We start from the raw sequence: 21,478 nt of genomic DNA, 5'->3' as shown, positions 1-21,478 counted from the left end.
AAAGTTCAGATTAATATTTAACATCCATCAGAATTCTAAATATAACCTGCTTGACATATCCAAAAAAATTATAAATGGTATTAAACATGAAAATATGACAGAAAATTATGATCCAAAAATGCATGAACATTAGCATCCTTCTCCCCTCTATCAAGCTGGCAAATGTTAAAATCAGAACTAATGTCAAGAAGAATGTGCAGGGGCTTCCCTGGTGGCACAGTGGTTGAGAGTCCACCTGCCGATGCGGGGGACGCAGGTTCGTGCCCCGGTCCAGGAAGATCCCACATGCCGCGGAGCGGCTGGTCCCATGAGCCATGGCGGCTGGGCCTGCGCCTCCGGAGCCTGTGCTCCGCAACGGGAGAGGCCGCAGCAGTGAGAGGCCCGCATACCGCAAAAAAAAAAAAAAGAAGAATGTGAGCAAATGAATACAGATCTTGAGACTACTTTGTTTTACTCTCTTTGGAGGGCAGGTTAGCAATTTCAACCCTAAATTAAAATGCAGGTACCCTTTGACATCCCGCTTCTAGGAAGCAATCCTAGCGAACTGCTCCACTATGCTCCTGTATCAAGGAAACAACCCCTCTCCAGCTGTAAAGGCTGTTTGTTTTGTTGTTACTGTTTTGGGTTTTTGTTGGAACCATGCTAGATTTGAGATCCCACAGACAAGCAAGCCCAGGTCAATGATTAGCATCCTACTAGTCTGAAAGATTTACTTCCAAGAAATTAACACACTAACAAGGGACATATTTACACAGTTTTCAAGAAAACATCACCAAAGACCCCCTGCCGCCCCCAATGGAGGGGCACTGACCGAGCTGAAGCTGAAACCCACGGAGTGAATGATAACTTTGCCATAAATGCCCAGGGTGTCAATCTTCTCTAGGCTGATCCTGTGGGCGTAGATGAGGGTATGTTTTCCATTGACAGCCACCTGGACAAACACAGAAGACAGGCCCCCCCACCCGCCGAATAAAACAGTTAATAAATGCATTTTAGCGGGTACCAGTGCACGGGGCGCCTCCCTCTCCTGCCAGATGTCAGTACTTGTAGGAGTGTTGGGAAGACACACCGAACACAGTACAGTCTCTGATCTCAAGGAGCTGAAAATCCCATTGGCAGGCAAAAGAAACAGGAAAAAAACAAAGCTCAAGAGCACGGACAAGCATTAAAAAGAATGATACAGACCCAAGTACTCCAATGGCCAGAGGAGGGATGAGGGGAGAGAGGAGGTTTAGGGGAGAAGTGCTGGTGGGAGCAGGCTCTGAGGGTCAGTGGGGTCTGCACCTCAGGTGGGGAGTGTCCACCTGAGCCATCAAGTCCTCCGCAGGCTCGCGGGCCAGGGGGTGGAGGCGCCTCAGGACCACACACACCCGAGGGAGCACTGACGACACGCAGCGGGGTTGCTACGAGCTCCTCTGGGTCTAGGATCTCAAGATCCTACATGACTAGGCCGCGGCAGGACGCAACTTTACAAACCCCGACTCCTATGCCGGGATCCCATCTGTCTGTCAGTTCAGACTCCCCAGCCCTGCTGGTCCTGCTGCCCGGGGTTACTTTCCCATCCTGAGTGTAAGGCTGTGCCAGGTCAGAAGGAAGCTCAGCCCTGCAAGGCGCAATGAGCTAACAGAAGCCGGCTGCGCTGGCCCCACCCTCCATCGGCACGGCGACCCCGGCAGGGACGCTGGCTGTGCCCGCCTCACAGCAAGGTCCCCGCTGGGCCCTCCTCTAGAGGAACATGATAAAGGCAAACTCTTCCTCTGGATTTAGGACATGCAAGGGTGAGTTCACTCATGTGAAAAGCTTCCCTTGTGCTTATTCTCACGAATAAGGATCTAACCCGTTCTCCAAAACCTGCCTGGAATTTGTCTTTCAGCACCATGATCACAATCTCAAAAGACTTTTCTTTCTTGAAAGGCATGTCATAGGTGATCTCTTCCCAGCCCCACTTCTCATTTTTCAGAGTGTTGCAGACAATGCAGTTGGCCCTTCTGAACCGTGGATTGAAATGAAAGGCCACGTCTGCTCGAGGCTGCACGCTGCTGCCACACTGTAAGTCCACCTGGAACCTGAGGAGGGCAAGAAACACAGGCCACGTGAGGACTCAGGAAGGAAGGCGGCCTCACAGGCCCGGCAGCGCAGAAACCCAGGCCGAGTGACAGCTGACGGATCCGCTGTTCACTCACATGCTTTTGGTGGCGGTCCACCACAAGCACCCACATTGCCCAGTCCCCCCGCAGGTGGGTTCACCCAGGTGCCCCAAGCTCTGCCGATGGGGTAGAAGTGAAGTGTGCAAGGAAAACTCCTGGAAACGGTCTCAAAAGTCAGTTGGGGGTTTCCCTGGTGGCGCAGTGGTTGAGAGTCCGCCTGCCGATGCAGGGGACGTGGGTTCGTGCCCCGGTCCGGGAAGATCCCACGTGCTGCGGAGCGGCTGGGCCCGTGAGCCATGGCCGCTGAGCCTGCGTGTCCAGAGCCTGTGCTCTGCAGTGGGAGAGGCCACAACAGTGAGAGGCCCGTGTATCACAAAAAAAAAAAAAAAAAGTCAGTTGGCATCTGCCTTCTGTCCACCCCCCACCCCTTCCCCCCAGATAGCACATGGTCCCAGGCAGCTACCCAAACACAACGTGAGGACCAGAGTCCTAGCTTCCAGGGACCATGAGAAAGAGGACCTCACCCTGGGATGGCAGGGTGAGAGCGTGAAGAGGCCCACTCCTCCAGCAGCTCGCTGGCACGCCCTTCAGCCCTCTGGACTGTCCCCTTTAGATGTCACGTTCACATCTTATTTAAACCACTGTTGTTCCGGCATCCACCACATAGAGCCAAGCCCAACTCTAGCTGATACAGCCTCGTCCAGACTTTACCCAAAGCAAGCATTAGATAAAACCACCCAGAACAGGTCTTAAGAGATGGTGTGGGACACTGTAACTAGACTGTGTCCCTGTCATCTGACCACAATTCCCTTCATTAACCGTATCTCTAATTCTTTATACTAAAATCAGACTTATAGCAACAAAAAATCCAAATAACCTGTATTTCAGTTTTTCATTCCAATTTCCTCAGCACCTTGGCCAGGGCTGCTATAAAAGCAAAATCAGGCCTCCAAGTATCCAAATGGTCTCTCCCTCATGATTTTTTGTTGTCCCACAATCACAACGAGTTTATTCTTGTTCTTTTCTCATCTAACAGAATGACTTTACCTGTCTGAGTCACTAGGAACATGCCCACGTAGTACAATCAAAGTTCCAGGCTCCAGCTGCTCAGAAATGGTCCCAACATAGGGGATTATCTAGGAAAAAAATAATTTTAACAAATGTTCATTTACAAAATCAAAAGACTACATTCTTAAAGGCTGCACATAAATATTACTCAGCCATAAAAAGGAACAAAACTGTGCCATTTGCAGAGACGTGGCTAGACCTAGAGACTGTCATACAGAGTGAAGTAAGTCAGAAAGAGAAAAACAAATGTATAGTATCGCTTATATGTGGAATCTAGAAAAACGATACAGATGAACTCATTTGCAAAGCAGAAATAGAGACACAGACGTAGAGAACAGACATATGGATACCAGGGGGAAAGCGGGGGTGGGATGAATTGGGACGAGGGGATTGACACATATACACTACTCTGTATAAAATAGATAACTAATGAGAACCTACTGTATAGCACAGGGAATTCTACTCAGTTCTCTGTGGTGACCTAAATGGGAAGGAAATCCAAAAAGGAGATATATGTATATGTATAACTGATTCACTTTGCTGTACAGCAGAAACTAACACAACATTGTAAAGCAACTATACTCCAATAAAAATTAAAAAAAAAAAAAGGCTGCACACAAGTCTGCTCAGACCCTAGCATTTTCCAGGTCCTCCTCACCATTCAAACAGCTACACCAGAACAACATGGCTAGGAGACTTGCAACACCTGCACACCACTCTGAGTTCTTTAGGAAAAGACACATATTATTCACAGTACTTTTTATGTAGCTGAGGGTTCTGTGAAATGCCACGCCCCACCCCTCCGTCTTTCCTGAAGTTCCACTGACCCCAACAGCACGATCCAGAAGAGACCAGGCCCTAGGCCAGTGCTGACAGAGATAATGACAAGCACTTACTGCCTGCAGAGGGTGCTCCAAATTCCACCACTCTGCTGCAACTGTGGTTGCGTGCCTCGCCTTCCCCGCTGGGCTTCCAAGCTGCACCCCACAGGGCACTGCCAGGAACCAGAGACCTGCATGATCTGAAGGACGCGCTATGGGTGCCTGTGGATCTCTCAAGACATAGCACCTCCATACCCTGCCTGGTCCAGGGTGCAGGCCTGGGCCCCGACTGGTGGTCCCACACAGGATTCGGGTCTCCCCCTCCCCCCTTCTCACCTGGCAGCCAGCCTCTTTGTCTGGGGCCTGACATGATCAGATCTTGTCACTCCCCTCCCCCAGATGCTCCACCATCCTCCCAGGTGCTCCACCCTCCCCTAGGTGCTCCACCATCCTCCCAGGTGCTCTACCATCCTCCCAGGCCACTGGCTATGTGGCTGCATCTCCTGCATCACAACCACCTCCCTCTTCCCCCTGGGAGCCTCTGACCGCACCAAGCAGGCCAGACACCAGCATGCCTTATACCAAGCTCACCTGGGTTACATCTATGCTAAAATTGATCCAAGGTAGCTCTGATTGTCAAGAAGAAAGAAATAAGAGAGGTCGTATAAAAGTAGTTGTAAATCAGTGGCTCATTGGCTGAAAATCTCAGCTCAAGCACAATCTCCTCTGTGGAGCCTTGCTCAGACTCCCTGGGCCAAATGAGTTAGCCGCCCTCTGAGGGTCAATCACGGCACTGTACTCTGTTCATTTGCAAACATATGCCTACACTGCGAGCTGCATGGGGCAGGACTGGGTCATCACCTTTCCACCCCCAGGACAGAGGTCAAGAGATGATCAATAATCACTTGGTGAATGAATGAGCTCTCACCAGCCCAGAAACTGGGCTCTGGCAGGCCTCACATGTAGGCCTCACATGTGCAAAGGAGCAGCAACTAAGTGGCTGCTGAATGGAGTGCTGCTGCCTTATGCAATAAGACAAGAAATCACCAAATCCAGTTGTCATCTTCTGTCACGGCAACTGCTGAGGGCAGCATGGGGGACATGAACAGAGCTTATCAGACCAGAAAACGAAAAACATAACAGATGTATAGAGCACGGCTACAGCTGCACCTCAGAGTGGATGGTTTTTGTGTATAGAGAATGTGGAAGCAATTACTCCTCTTGGCCACAGCCCAAGAATAAATAGCATGTTCCATTTTGTAAATCTCTTAATAAAATGAGAACAGTTTTTGTAACTTCAGATTTTTTTATATGTTCAACTTGTATTTATGCAGATTATTTAATAACACAAAAATGTCAGTGATATAATTATCGGTGAGAAAGTGGCCTACAAAACCCCATACAGTATGGTCTTAACCAAGTTAATAATAAACATTAAAAGGGAAAAAGAAAACACTGTAAAGAAATAAGCCAAAAGGGACCTTCAAGATGGTGGAAGAGTAAGACGCAGAGATCACCTTCCTCCCCACAGATACATCAGAAATACATCTACATGTGGAACTGCTCCTACAGAACACCTACTGAACGCTGGCAGAAGACCTCAGACCTCCCAAAAGGCAAGAAACTCCCCAGGTACCTGGGTAGGGCAAAAGAAAAAAGAAAAAACAGAGACAAAAGAATAGGGACGGGACCTGCACCAGTGGGAGGGAGCTGTGAAGAAGGAAAGGTTTCCACACACTAGGAAGCCCCTTCACGGGCGGAGACTGCGGGTGGTGGAGCGGGGAGCCTCGGAGCCGCGGAGGAGAGCACAGCAACAGGGGAGCGGAGGGCAAAGCGGAGAGATTCCCGCACAGAGGATCGGTGCCGACCAGCACTCACCAGCCCGAGAGGCTTCTCTGCTCACCCGCCGGGGCGAGCAGGGGCTGGGAGCTGAGGCTCCAGCTTCGGAGGTCGGATCCCAGGGAGAGGACTGGGGTTAGCGTGAACACAGCCTGAAGGGGGCTAGTGCGCCACAGCTAGCTGGGAGGGAGTCCGGGAAAAGGTCTGGAGATGCCGAAGAGGCAAGAGACTTTTTCTTCCCTCTTTGTTCCCTGGTGCGCCAGGAGAAGGGATTATAAGCGCTGCATAAAGGAGCTCCAGAGACGGGTGTGAGCCGCGGCTATCAGCGTGGACCCCCGAGACGGGCATGGGACGCTAAGGCTGCTGCTGCAACCACCAAGAAGCCTGTGAGCAAGCACAGGTCACTATCCACACGGCCCTTCCCAGGAGCATGTGCAGCCCGCCACTGCCAGGGTCACGCGATCCAGGGACAACTTCCCCGGGAGAACGCACGGCGCGCCTCAGGCTGGTGCAACATCACACTGGCCTTTGCCGCCACAAGCTCGCCCCACATCTGTACCCCTCCCTTCCCCCAGCCTGAGTGAGCCAGAGCCCCCGAAGCAGCTGTTCCTTTAACCCCGTCCTGTGTGAGTGACGAACAGATGCCCTCAGGTGACCTACACGCAGAGGCAGGTCCAAATCCAAAGCTGAACCCCGGGAGCTGTGCGAAAAAGAAGAGAAAGGGATATTTCTCTCAGCAGCCTCAGGAGCAGCAGATTAAATCTCCACAATCAACTTGATGTGCCCTGCATCTGTGGAATACCTGAACAGACAACAAATCATCCCAAATTGAGGAGGTGGACTTTGGGAGCAAAGATATATTATCTTTTCCCCTTTTTCTCTTTTTGTGAGCGTGTATGTGTATGCTTCTGTGTGTGATTTTGTCTGTACAGCTTTTGCTTTCACCATTTGTGCTAGGGTTCTATCCGTCCATTTTTTTGTTTTTTACTTAAAAATTTTTTTCTTAATAATTATTTTTTATTTTAATAACTTTATTTTATCCTCTTTCTTTCTTTCTATTTTTTCTCCCTTTTATTCTAAGCCGCGTGGATGACAGGCGCTTGGCGCTGCAGCCAGGAGTCAGTGCTGTGCCTCTGAGGTAGGAGAGCCAACTTCAGGACACTGGTCCACAAGAGGTTTCCCAGCTCCACGTAATATCAAACAGCGAAAATCTCCCAGAGATCTCCGTCTCAACGCCAAGACCCAGCTTCGCTCAACGACCGGCAAGCTACAGTGCTGGACACCCTATGCCAAACAACTAGCAAGACAGGAACACAGCTCCATCCATTAGCAGAGAGGCTGCCTAAAATCATAATAAGGCCACAGACACCCCAAAACACACCACCACACGTGGACCTGCCCATCAGAAAGACAAGAACCAGCCTCATCCACCAGAACACAGGCACTAGTTCCCTCCACCAGGAAGCCTACACAACCCACTGAACCAACCTTAGCCACTTGGGACAGACACCAAAAACAACGGGAACTACGAACCTGCAGCCTGTGAAAAGGAGACCCCAAACACAGTAAGTTAAGCAAAATGAGAAGACAGAAAAACACACAGCAGATGAAGGAGCAAGGTAAAAATCCACCAGACCTAATAAATGAAGAGGAAATAGGCAGTCTACCTGAAAAAGAATTCACAATAATGATAGTAAAGATGATCCAAAATCTTGGAAATAGAATAGAGAAAATACAAGAAATGTTTAACAAGGACCTAGAAGAACTAAAGAGCAAACAAACAATGATGAACAACACAATAAATGAAATTAAAAATTCTCTAGAAGGGATCAATAGCAGAATAACTGAGGCAGAAGAACGGATAAGTGACCTGGACGATAAAATAGTGGAAATAACTACTGCAGAGCAGAAGAAAGAAAAAAGAATAAAAAGAACTGAGGACAGTCTCACAGACCTCTGGGACAACCTTAAACGCACCAACATTCGAATTATAGGGGTCCCAGAAGAAGAAGAGAAAAAGAAAGGGACTGAGAAAATATTTGAAGAGATTATAGTTGAAAACTTCCCTAATATGGGAAAGGAAATAGTTAATCAAGTCCAGGAAGCAGAGAGTCCTATACAGGATAAATCCAAGGAGAAACACGGCAAGATACATATTAATCAAACTATCAAAAATAAAATACAGGGGCTTCCCTGGTGGCTCAGTGGTTGAGAGTCCGCCTGCCGATGCAGGGGACACGGGTTCGTGCCCCGATCCCGGAAGATCCCACATGCCGCGGAGCGGCTGGGCCCGCAAGCCATGGCTGCGGAGCCTGTGTGTCCGGAGCCTGTGCTCCGCAACGGGAGAGGCCACAGCAGTGAGAGGCCCGTGTACAGCAAAAAAAAATAAAATAAAATAAAATAAAATACAAAGAAAACATATTAAAAGCAGCAAGGAAAAAACAACAAATAACACACAAGGGAATCCCCATAAGGTTAACAGCTGATCTTTCAGCAGAAACTCTGCAAGCCAGAAGGGAGTGGCAGGACATATTTAAAGTGATGAAGGAGAAAAACCTACAACCAAGATTACTCTACCCAGCAAGGATCTCATTCAGGTTTCATGGAGAAATTAAAACCTTTACAGACAAGCAAAAGCTGAGAGAGTTCAGCACCACCAAACCAGCTTTACAACAAATGCGAAAGAAACTTCTCTAGGCAGGAAACACAAGAGAAGAAAAAGACCTACAGTAACAAACCCAAAACAATTAAGACAATGGGAATAGGAACATACATATCGATAATTACCTTAAATGTAAATGGATTAAATGCTCCCACCAAAAGACACAGACTCGCTGAATGGATACAAAAACAAGATCTCTATATATGCTGTCTACAAGAGACCCACTTCAGACCTAGGGACACATACTGACTGAAAGTGAGGGGATGGAAAAAGATATTCCATGCAAATGGAAACCAAAAGAAAGCTGAAGTAGCAATTCTCATATCAGACAAAATAGACTTTAAAATAAAGACTATTACAAGAGACAAAGAAGGACACTACATAATGATCAAGGGATCGATCCAAGAAGAAGATATAACAATTGTAAATATTTATGCACCCAACATAGGAGCACCTCAATACATAAGGCAAATACTAACAGTCATAAAAGGGGAAATCAACAGTAACACACTCATAGTAGGGGACTTTAACACCGCACTTTCACCAATGGACAGATCATCCAAAATGAAAATAAATAAGGAAACACAAGCTTTAAATGATACATTAAACAAGATGGACTTAATTGATATTTATAGGACATTCCATCCAAAAACAACAGAATACACATTCTTCTCAAGTGCTGATGCAACATTCTCCAGGATAGATCATATCTTGGGTCACAAATCAAGCCTTGGTAAAATTAAGAAAACTGAAATCGTATCAAGTATCTTTTCCGACCACAATGCTATAAGACTAGATATCAATTACAGGAAAAGATCTGTAAAAAATACAAACACATGTAGGCTAAACAATACACTACTTAATAACCAAGTGATCACTGAAGAAATCAAAGAGGAAATAAAATACCTAGAAACAAATGACGATGGAGACACGACGAACCAAAACCTATGGGATGCAGCAAAAGCAGTTCGAAGAGGGAAGTTTATAGCAATACAATCCTACCTTAAGAAACAAATAACCTGAACTTGCACCTAAAGCAATTAGAGAAAGAAGAAGGAAAAAACCCCAAAGTTAGCAGAAGGAAAGAAATCATAAAGATCAGATCAGAAATAAATGAAAAAGAAATGAAGGAAACGATAGCAAAGAGCAATAAAACTAAAAGCTGGTTCTTTGAGAAGATAAACAAAATTGATAAACCATTAGCCAGACTCATCAAGAAAAAAGGGAGAAGACTCAAATCAACAGAATTAGAAATGAAAAAGGAGAAGAAACAACTGACAGTGCAGGAATGAAAAGGATCATGAGAGATTACTACAAGCAACTCTATGCCAATAAAATGGACAGTAGGATACAACCAGGAAGAAATGGACAAATTCTTAGAAATTCACAACCTGCCGAGACTGAACCAGGAAGAAATAGAAAATATGAACAGACCAATCACAAGCACTGAAATTGAAACTGTGATTAAAAATCTTCCATCAAACAAAAGCCCAGGACCAGATGGCTTCACAGGCGAATTCTAGCAAACATTTAGAGAAGAGCTAACACCTATCCTTCTCAAACTCTTCCAAAATATAGCAGAGGGAGGAACACTCCCAAACTCATTCTACGAGGCCACCATCACCTTGATACCAAAACCAGACAAGGATGTCACAAAGAAAGAAAACTACAGGCCAATATCACTGATGAACGTAGATGCAAAAATCCTCAACAAAATACTAGAAAACAGAATCCAACAGCATATTAAAAGGATCATACACCATGATCAAGTGGGGTATATTCCAGGAATGCAAGGATTCTTCAATATACACAAATCAATCAATGTGATACACCATATTAAGAAATTGAAGGAAATAAACCATATGATCATCTCCATCAATGCAGAAAAAGCTTTCGACAAAATTCAACACCCATTTATGATTCAAACTCTCCAGAAAGCAGGCATAGAGGGAACTTTCCTCAACATAATAAAGGCCATATATGACAAACCCACAGCCAACATCATCCTCAATGGTGAAAAACTGAAACCATTTCCACTAAGATCAGGATAAAGACAAGGTTGCCCACTCTCACTCACTATTATTCAACATAGTTTTGGAAGTTCTAGCCACAGCAATCAGAGAAGAAAAAGAAATAAAAGGAATCCAAATTGGAAAAGAAGAAGTAAAGCTGTCACTGTTTGCAGATGACATGATACTATACATAGAGAATCCTAAAGATGCTACCAGAAAACTACTAGAGCTAATCAATGAATTTGGTAAAGTAGCAGGATACAAAATTAATGCATAGAAATCTCTTGCATTCCTATACACTAATGATGAAAACTCTGAAAGTGAAATTAAGAAAACACTCCCATTTACCACTGCAACAAAAAGAATAAAATATCTAGGAAAAAACCTATCTAAGGAGACAAAAGACCTGTATGCAGAAAATTATAAGACACTGATGAAAGAAATTAAAGATGATACAAATAGATGGAGAGAGGTACCATGTTCTTGGATTAGAAGAATCAACATTGTGAAAATGACTCTACTACCCAAAGCAATCTACAGATTTAATGCAATCCCTATCAAACTACCACTGGCATTTTTCACAGAACTGGAACAAAAAATTTCACAATTTGTATGGAAACACAAAAGACCCAGAATGGCCAAAGCAATCTGGAGAACGAAAAATGGAGCTGGAGGAATCAGGCTCCCTGACTTCAGACTATACTACCAAGCTACAGTCATCAAGACAGTATGGTACTGGCACAAAAACAGAAATGTAGATCAATGGAACAGGATAGAAAGCCCAGAGATAAACCCACACACACATGGTCACCTTATCTTTGATAAAGGAGGCAGGAATGTACAGTGGAGAAAAGACAGCCTCTTCAATAAGTGGTGCTGGGAAAACTGGACAGGTACATGTAAAAGTATGAAATTAGAACACTCCCTAACACCATACACAAAAATAAACTCAAAATGGATTAAGGACCTAAATGTAAGGCCAGACACTATCAAACTCTTAGACGAAAACATAGGCAGAACACTCTATGACATAAATCACAGCAAGGTCCTTTTTGACCCACCTCCTAGAGAAATGGAAATAAAAACAAAAATAAACAAATGGGATCTAATGAAACTTAAAAGCCTTTGCACAGCAAAGGAAACCATAAACAAGATGAAAAGACAGCCCTCAGAATGGGAGAAAATATTTGCAAATGAAGCAACTGACAATGGATTAATCTCCAAAATTTACAAGCAGCTCATGCAGCTCAATATCAAAAAAACAAACAACCCAATCCAAAAATGGGCAGAAGACCCAAACAGACATTTCTCCAAAGAAGATATACAGATTGCCAAAAAACACATGAAAGAATGCTCAACATCATTAATCATTAGAGAAATGCAAATCAAAACTACAATGAGGTATCATCTCACACCAGTCATTATCAAAAAAATCTAGAAACAATAAATGCTGGAGAGGGTGTGGAGAAAAGGGAACATTCTTGCACTGTTATTGGGAATGTAAATTGATACAGCCACTATGGAGAATAGTATGGAGGTTCCTTAAAAAAACTACAAATAGAACTACCATACGACCCAGTAATCCCACTACTGGGCATATACACTGAGAAAACCGTAACTCAAAAAGAGTCATGTACCAAAATGTTCACTGCAGCTCTATTTACAATAGCCAGGACATGGAAGCAACCTAAGTGTCCATCAACAGATGAATGGATAAAGAAGATGTGGCACATATATACAATGGAATATTACTCAGCCATAAAAGGAAACGAAATTGAGTTATTTGTAGTGAGGTGGATGTACCTAGAGTGTGTCATACAGAATGAAGTCAGAAAGAGAAAAACAAATACCGTATGCTAACACATATATATTGAATCTAAGAAAAAAAAAAGGTCATGAAGAACCTAGGGGCAAGATGGGAATAAAGACACAGACCTACTAGAGAATGGACTTGAGGATATGGGGAGGGGGAAGGGTAAGCTGTGACAAACTAAGAGAGTGGCACGGACATATATACACTACCAAACGTAAAATAGATAGCTAGTGGGAAGCAGCCGCATAGCACAGGGAGATCAGCTCAGTGCTTTGTGTCCACCTAGAGGGGTGGGATAGGGAGGGTGGGAAGGAGGGAGATGCAAGAGGGAAGAGATATGGGAACATATGTATATGTATAACTGATTCACTTTGTTATAAAGCAGAAACTAACACCATTGTAAAGCAATTATACTCCAATAAAGATGTTAAAAAAAAAAGAAATAAGCCAAAAATGTTACAGCACTTTTCTTGAGGGATGACATTTTAATTTTCTTCTTCATATAGTTGTATATTTTCCAGATTTATATAATAAGTGCTTATAATGTTTATAACCTCAGATTTTTTTATTTTATATTTAATTTTAGGGTAAGAGTTTTTTTTTAATTGAAGTATAGTTGATTTACAATGCTGTGCCCATGTCTGCTGTACAGCAAAGTGCAAAGAATTTTTTGAGCCCAACCATCTATTCCCATCACTGCTAATAGATTGTTACAACTGTTAATGAGTTGTTCCAGTCTGAGAAACAACTGCGCTGCAAACTTGGGCCATTTGCTGTTCAATTGTCCATATTAACGCTGTCTACTTAGGAAAGTACCCTAACATATCAACAATACTCAACTTTTTTGGACCATGTGAACAAAAGAAATGCCTGATAGCCCACTCACTTACTCACAAACATTGCTCCTGATTAAAGGGAGAAGGGTGGTTTTCTAGGCAACTCCAAGCTTTGAGGCTTTGATGTTTCAAAAATAATTGATGTAAAACAATAAAGTACAGATCTGAACACACTAGGGACAATACCATAATCTTAAGCCCTAGTTAGGTTTGGTGTTACCTGCCCAAACATCCTAGCTAATTCATATTGCTTTGCCTTTTTTATGTCACTCATTAAATGTCTGCTCTATACCAGGGTCATGTTAAGGTAGCCTGCAGGTGGAAAGAAGCATGAGTCCCGTCCATCCGGGAGGAGCCGATACAGTTGGGAAGAAGTCAGATACCTATGGAAAGATGATTAGAGTGTAAATGTGATACTGTTTAGCGGTTCAAATTGGAATCTCCTTCCACAGCTGGAAAATCCTCTACCTTATAAACATGAGACCTCATCTGAACTGTGGCGAGAGCATACGATGAAAATCTGTCCATCAGTACCCCCAGCTCAGGCTCAGAGTTAGAACTCGTGACAAGCAGCAGCCAGAATCATGCAGTATTCACTCTGGCCAGGGGGCAGCAGCTACATCTAGGGTCAGAGGCAGCAGTGGCACCGGTGGTGTCGCCAGTGCAAGAAGTACCACGTTTGTTCAGTGGTGGCGACAGACGTCTCTTAGTGAGAACAGCCCTGCAGCCTGATTTTGGCTGTTGTCTGTGATGCTGTAGGTGACAAGCCTGGTTCTTCAGTCCTGCCTGCTGATAGATATCACTTAATAAATTCCTTTTCTGCTTAAATTAGGGGTTGGCTTCCGTCTTTACAACCACAAACCCTGACCAATTCAACATCCACAAAAATGGGGCAGTAAGTGTCGAATAAATGCTTCAGAAAAATGTATAAAGAATAATAACTGAGGTGGCCAAAGTTTATGAAGGAGGTATGATTTGAGCTGGGAAGAATATGGTTAGGCAGAGAGGAGAAGGAAGCCAGTTCAGGGAGAAATGTCCGTTTACAAAAGCAGAGAGGCAGGAAAAGACAAAATGTATCTGGGAGCCAGTAAATAGTAAGGGAGCAATTAAAGACAGACAGAGTCAGGGTCAGATTTTGGAAGGACATAAGGAAAGTGGGGGTCGGGAACAACAATCCAGTGGGGGTAAAATTCACTGGAGGGCAGGGGATTATTTGTGAGACTGACTCCTTCCGGGAAGCCTGGCACAAGGAGATAAGGACATAATCCAGGCTGATGGCGGCAGACACTGAGGGGGAAGGGGAGGCAGGAGATAAACACGAGCTATTTCAAAGGAAGCTGTCTATCCCGGGCCACCACCTACAATGGTAACACTGGAAAAGAAAGATTTCAGAGGAGAGATGCTGAGTTTGGCTTGCTATACTTTTAGTGTAAAGGGCTGGCAGGATATCTACGAGGGAACATACTGAAAGGAGTGGAACACTCGGGACCAACAGTAAGTGAATGGCCAAGACTCAGAAGTCAGAGTAGAGATGAGTACTAAGTAAAATGAGAGCTACTAGATAAACCGAGAGAGGAAAAGTCAGGAGCAAAGCCTCAAAGGCTGTCAGATTAGGGGGTGTGCAGAAAGAGTTAACACAGCAGACCTGGCTGCTCTCTTTGAAAGGCCTCCGTCCAAGGCTGGCCCGTGGCTGCTGTCTAGGAACTTGGATTTGGAGAGAGCACCCACCACCCTAGGTCAGAAGGGTGGGTTACCCACCTAAACTGTTTGTGCAAACACTATGGTTTATGCTAAAAACCTGCTTTCCTGTTTAGAGTCTGGAGTTTGGGTATGTGCTAGGCAGACGTTATCTACACACCAAGCCCTTGATAAAAACCCTGGGCAGTGAGTCCCTAATGAGCTTCCCTGGTAAAGAACATTTCACACATGCTGTCATAACTAGTTGCTGGGAGATTTAAGTCCATCGTGTGTGACTCCACTGGCAGAATACCCTTGAAATCCTGCACTGGTTCCCCCTGGACTTCGCCCCACGTGCCTTTTCCCTTTGTGATTCTGCTTTACATCCTTTCACTGAGATAAATCATAGCCATGGGTATGACTCTATGCTAGTGAATCATCAAAACTGAGGGTGTGTGGGAGACCTCAATGCAGGGGGTGAGAAGAGAAAGAAGAGAGAAGGATCCATCAGAGAGGGCAGGCGTATCAAGGAAGTCGATTTCAAAAACGGGAGGACTGTCAATGTCTTTAACATGGAAAAGTAAGGAAGATCCCCCCCGCTGCCCCCAAAATGATACTAAAATGGATATCATACCCTCTGATCCATTGATTCCACTTCTACAGATTTATCCTGTAAAATACTAGCACATGCGAAGAAAGACACATCTATAAGGATGTACAGCACAGCATGGATACAATCATAAAAGGAAATAGCTCTTTAACAGGGGACTGGTTAAATAAGTTACAGTACATCCATACAGTGGACAAATTATGCAGCCATTAAAAATAAGTGAGTAAACTCTAAATATGCTGTTATCTGCAAAATGTGTTAAATGAACAAAAGCAGGGTATAGCAGTTTATACAGTATGATACATGCATGTAAGGAAACAGGGTATACAAAAGGTGACACACACAACACATGCACACACAACACACATATTCTCAGGAAGGATATACAAAAATCTGGGAGGAAATGACTGCCTTTAGGGAGGGCAACTGAGCACCAGGTAGAAGGAAAATTCATGTTTTAATGAGACCCTTAAATACTGCTTGAATTTTTAAAAATGATTTACACATATTTTCTTTATACTTTTAAAATAATAATAAAAAAGGAAAAGCCACTAAGTTTGATGACATCAATTAATTTAAAAATTTAAAGACAGATTATCTTCAAACTGTTAGGGGCTTGACAGCGTGGAAGGACACTGAGAGAAATGGAAAACCACAAAACGGAAGCTGGTTTGGGAAGGAAGATGGGAGTTTCATTTTGAACTCACAGTCTTCAAGGGCTGGCAGGGCATCTAAGAGGGCTGGAGATTCACCCTGGGTGAAAGGGCAGAACTGTACGCAGACTGTACGCAGACTGTATGCAAACTGTATTCATATTCTGGTCAGTAAAGACATCAGAGAAATAAAGACAGACACTGAAGACAAGATTGATAAAGAAATTAAGACAGTAAAAAATCAGAGGGCAGGGAGGGATAAATTAGGAGCTTGGGATTAATAGATACACACTATTGTATATAAAATAGATAATCAACAAGGACCTACTGTAGAGCACAGGGAACTCTACTCAATATTCTGTAATAACCTATGTGGGAAAAGAATCTGAAAAAGAATAGATATATGTATATGTATAACTGTGCTGTATACCTGAAACTAAAAGAACATTGTAAATCAACCATACTCCAATATAAAATTAGAATAAGGGCTTCCCTGGTGGTGCAGTGGCTGAGAATCCGCCTGCCAATGCAGGGGACACGGGTTCGAGACCTGGTCTGGGAGGATCCCACATGCTGCGGAGCAACTAGGCCTGTGAGCCACAACTACTGAGCCTGCGCGTCTGGAGCTTGTGCTCCACAAGAGAGGCCGCGACAGTGAGAGGCCCGTGCACCGCGATGAAGAGTGGCCCCCGCTCACCGTAACTAGAGAAAGCCCTCGCACAGAAATGAAGACCCAACACAGCCAAAAATAAATAAATTAATTAATTTTTAAAAAATTAGAATAAAAAAAAGAATTAGGATTCAGGAAAAAAAAATCAGAGGGCAGAGCCATGGTGAGGAAATTAAGGCAGCAGAAATTGACTCTCTCAAGATGGAGGTCAGGGACTTCCCTGGTGGTCCAGTGGTAAAGAATCCGGCTCCTGAGGCAGGGCACGCGGGTTCGATCCCTGGTAGGGGAGCTAAGATCCCACATGCCGTGGGGCAAGCAACTAAGCCCGAGTGACACAAACTACAAGGCCCAAACGCTCTGGAGCCCGCGCCCCACAATTAGAGAGAGAAAACCCGCACAACTCTAGTCACAACTAGAGAGAAGCCCGCACACCACAACAAAAGATCCCGCGTGCTGCAACTAAGACCCGACACAGCCAAAAATATAAATAAATAAATAAATAAATTAATTAATTAAATATTTAAAAAACAAAAAAGGGAAGTCAGCAAAAGAAGAACAAGGGAACAAAGACCGGGAAGGACCTTCAGAGGTTAAAAAGAAAAGATTTTATTGTTTTGTGTTGTAAGGTTAAACTGCAAGGTAGAAATGGAGGTACTTAGAATACTAAGGAAAAAGGATCAGTGTGGAAGTAAGGTTCTGAAGGAAATTGGAACCGATGAGCTTTTCAGGGCCAGGTGGGATTAATGTTAATAAGTGGTTTGTTAACTAGGAGTGACAACCAATCAGTTTAATTTCTAAATAACTTCTCAACTAACACTTAATCACGTTTTAACTCTATAAACAGCAATAATAAAATATTTAAGCAGATATTGAGTTGCCAAACAAGAGATTTCACTGAGGGCATTTCTGGTATGAAGATACCGTCTTCCAAATTATTCACTCAATTTGAGCAGAAAGAAAACTGAGCCGGGCTCCTCTGGTGGTGCAGTGGTTAAGAATCCACCTGCCAATGCAGGGGGACACAGGTTTGAGCCCTGGTCCAGGAAGACCCCACATGCCGCGGAGCAACTAAGCCTGTGCGCCACAACTACTGAGCCTGCACTCTAGAGCCCACGAGCCACAACTACTGAGCCCGCACATCACAACTACTGAAGCCCATGCACCTAGAGCCCGTGCTCCACAACAAGAGAAGCCACCACAATGAGAAGCCCGTGTTCTGCAACGAAGAGTAGCCCCCACTCGCCACAACTGGAGAAAGCCCATGCGCAGTAACAAAGACCCACCACACCCAAAAATAAAATAAAATTAATTAATTTTTTTTAAAAAAGGAAAAGTGAGCCAGACTTTTTTAAGTCTTGGAATTCTATCAACTGAACTAGTCAATGAAATATACTAAGTAGGAAAAAATTACACAGGCCAGTTATACAATTTATCTTTTCCAAGAGTTAATACTGACAGAGGGCTTCCCTGGTGGCGCAGTGGTTGAGAGTCCTCCTGCCGATGTAGGGGAGACGGGTTCGTGCCCCGGTCCGGGAGGATCCCACGTGCCGCGGAGCGGCTGGGCCCGTGAGCCATGGCCCTGAGCCTGCGCGTCCAGAGCCTGTGCTCCGCAACGGGAGAGGCCACAACAGTGAGAGGCCCGCGTACCGTTCTGTCCACCACAATTTTTAAAATATATTTTTAAGTCATTTTTATTGAATTTATTTTAATAACACTGTTTTACCTGGTTGGCAGCTGCCCCAAACCAAACTAAAACAAAGCCATTGTGAATGCTATTCAACATCCTCAAAGTAATCCAGTTTGTTTCTGTATTTGGAATAAATTGTTAAAATAGTTACACTTTTTTTAATAGTTACACTTTTGACATCACATAAGTAAATAGAGCATACTATATTATTCAAAAAGACTTTATGCATTTCATTTAAAAAATCATTTTGCAAGAGCCTTCAGCTTTATCATTGACACATTCTGTACTTCATGCTCTCAAAATAAAAAAGTGCCCTAAAGCTAAGATTTTTACTGATATTAATGAATAGTATTCAGGGTTATACAAACTAAAATTTAACATTTTACGGTATAAGAGGCAATAAATGTGGACCAAAACTTTGGAAACATTAAGAAATAAAAACAGAAAGATGGCAGTTCCCTGTCTTCACAAGGCTTAATAAAGAGTATAGCAGAAACTCAATAAACACTTCCCTGTTGTTGAACTGATCACTAACAAAATAACCAGAATGCAACAAAATATTTACTTTGGAAAGTTATCATGACCTATCCTCAGAACAGCACAAGGCCACCAGGAGCCCTGAATGCAGCTACTGCTCGAAAGCAGCACTACTTCTGCAGGCCCCTGTCCTCAGGAAATGAAACGTCAGCTGATTTTTGTTTCAACTCTGTAGTCGAGGGTGCTAACCCCAGAAATTACAGGAATCGTCATTACACTCTAATACCAAAACATGCAGGAATTTTAAGCTACAGAATTATTTTCTAAATAACGTTCAAATAAGACATCTCTGTGATGAAGAGCAGAGCTGAAGGGCATTAACCCGACCATCCATCCCTCCTGGCTTGCACCAACATTACTTCAGTCCCCCTTGGCAGGCAGCCATTTTTTTTTTTTTTTTTTTAATCTTCGCAGAAAGTCAGTCTACAACTTTGAGATGTTTTTAACTCTTAAGATGTGCAAAATTATTTTAAATGTCTAGCTGACTTCAAATTCAGCAAGTCTTCCTTTTTAAACATACTACAATTGAAGGCTATTTATTCTAAGCCTCATTCCTGCACAATGACAGTAAACCTTAGGGAAAAGAAAAAAGAGCTACAGCTACAAAGTAAATGACAAAAAATTGAATCCACTTACACTAATAAGACTGGTTTAAAGCCTTACTTGAAGCCTTACCAAGAATCTCCTATAAAGGGTTTACAAGAAAGAAAGAAAAAAATAAAACAGCAGCAACTTTATCTCAGACCCAAATTCAGGATTCAGCTTCAGACATATGGAAACTAGACATTTCTAAAGATTCTCACACCACATGAAACTGAACAAGTTCATTACTTCCCAGGATGTACACTGACATTTCCAGCAATTACATTCAGGGGTTCCTGGACCAGCCTGAGGCTGGGACATGACCATTAGTTTTTCTCATTCTCCATCTCACCACTGGCTTTTGACATTCCCCTGCTCAACTACCAAGCAGGATTTGAAAGGCAGAGGGAAAAGCTGAGAAATTAACTTCTCATGAACAGGTCTAATTAAAAAAGAAAATTAAAATGTGTAGACAGAGAAATCCATTTTCCCCTGAAAATTATGTCTTAAGATGGTCTGAGCCTTCCCTCCACTGTCCTCCGTTCATAACACGTCTCATCGTCTTATACAGTTGATGACTGAACAACACAGGTTTGAACTGCACAGGTTTGAATCCACTTATACTCAGATTTTTTTTCAATAAACACACACCACCTGATGGGCGGTTGGTTGAATCCTCAGATGCAGAACCTCAGGTACCGAGGAGGGCTGACTAGGGAACTTAGGCATCTGTAGAGCTCCAAGGGCTGGATCTGGTTTTCAGTGAGGGCCCACTGCAGTCCCATCACACAGCAGGTGCTTTATGTTTACTGAAGTTTACTTCTGCCCCTACCCGCCAGCAGTGGATGATTACTATCCAGTTGGACTTGCTCTCAACCCTGCCACAGGCAAAAAGTGATTTTATAGAAATCACTTACCGGGTTACAAACGACATTCTGTAGATTGTTTAAGGACATCATTCTTTTCCACCTTATTGCTGACTGGGGTCTCTCTTTTGGGTATGGTCAAAGATTTTAAACAAGTTTCATTTAAAGAATTCCCAGATTGAAACTGAGGCACTTGACCTGTGTAAAATCAAAATAGAGGGAAAGAAAAATAAGCACCATTTTTCTTCATAACTATTTTTAAGTACATAAATTATTTTACTGATATTTACCAAATAACAGGATGCTATAACAAAGATCTGACTCCAGTTCTTATCTAATGTACTTTACTAAATAATTTTGGATTATGAGTACAGGAAATATTGATTTTAAAACTACATCAGTAGAAAACTTCTAATTTGGAAAATTTATTAAAAATACTTATTACTGGGAGTTCCCTGGTGGCCTAGTGGTTTCACTGCTGTGGTTCGTGTTCAATCCCTGGTCGGGGTACAGGGATCCCGCAAGCCAGGCGGCGCAGCCAAAAAAAACAAAAACAAAAACTTGCTATTAAAATATTAAACCAAATAATAGCAAATACTCCTGTACAGCTATCTGAGATATTCATTTAACTTTTCTCATCTGTATAATGAGAATAACAATATTCACCTCACAGGTTTGTTCTGCGGATTAAATGAATTAATAAAGCAATGGAATAGTATGTGCTTTATAAGTTTTATCTATTGTTATTAGTAGAAGGGATTGCTCTTCCTCCTCCAAATTAAGTCAAAAGGAAAAAAAAAACCCAATGCCTCAAATATTAATTTCCATGTGGCTAAAAAAAAGATAAAAGATAAAACCTTTAAAGGTAAAAGTACCCATCAGTACTACATATGACAGCTCCAGGGAAGACTTGAAGACTAAGCAGAACCAAAAGAGAAATGAAACTCAAGCTTCCTGCATTTTACTTCCTCCAATTCTGTCATTATACCAAAGGGCAA

The 21,478-nt window shown here is 43.4% G+C and overlaps 1 protein-coding gene across 3 annotated transcripts in view; it reads right to left on the bottom strand.

Annotated features, from left to right (window-relative positions):
- LGALS8 (galectin 8) overlaps positions 1–21,478 on the bottom strand; it is a 30,516-nt gene that overhangs the window by 6,669 nt on the left and 2,369 nt on the right. For 2 of the 3 annotated variants that reach the window (XM_081241263.1, XM_081241264.1), the window contains exons 2-5: positions 20,532–20,678; positions 3,195–3,283; positions 1,856–2,066; positions 812–931 (exon numbers count right to left, since the gene is read on the bottom strand). In XM_081241263.1, coding sequence (XP_081097389.1) covers positions 812–931; positions 1,856–2,066; positions 3,195–3,283; positions 20,532–20,573 — 462 coding nt within the window. In that variant the 5' untranslated portion in view covers positions 20,574–20,678. The remainder of the gene's footprint in view (positions 1–811; positions 932–1,855; positions 2,067–3,194; positions 3,284–20,531; positions 20,679–21,478) is intronic. The other variant, XM_081241265.1, reaches the window with a different exon arrangement.

Source organism: Mesoplodon bidens, assembly GCF_964165515.1.
Source record: "Mesoplodon bidens genome assembly, chromosome: 1".
In the NCBI taxonomy this organism is placed as follows: domain Eukaryota; kingdom Metazoa; phylum Chordata; class Mammalia; order Artiodactyla; family Ziphiidae; genus Mesoplodon; species Mesoplodon bidens.
Note: the sequence above shows the minus strand (reverse complement) of the source record. Positions and strands in the feature narration are given on the sequence as shown.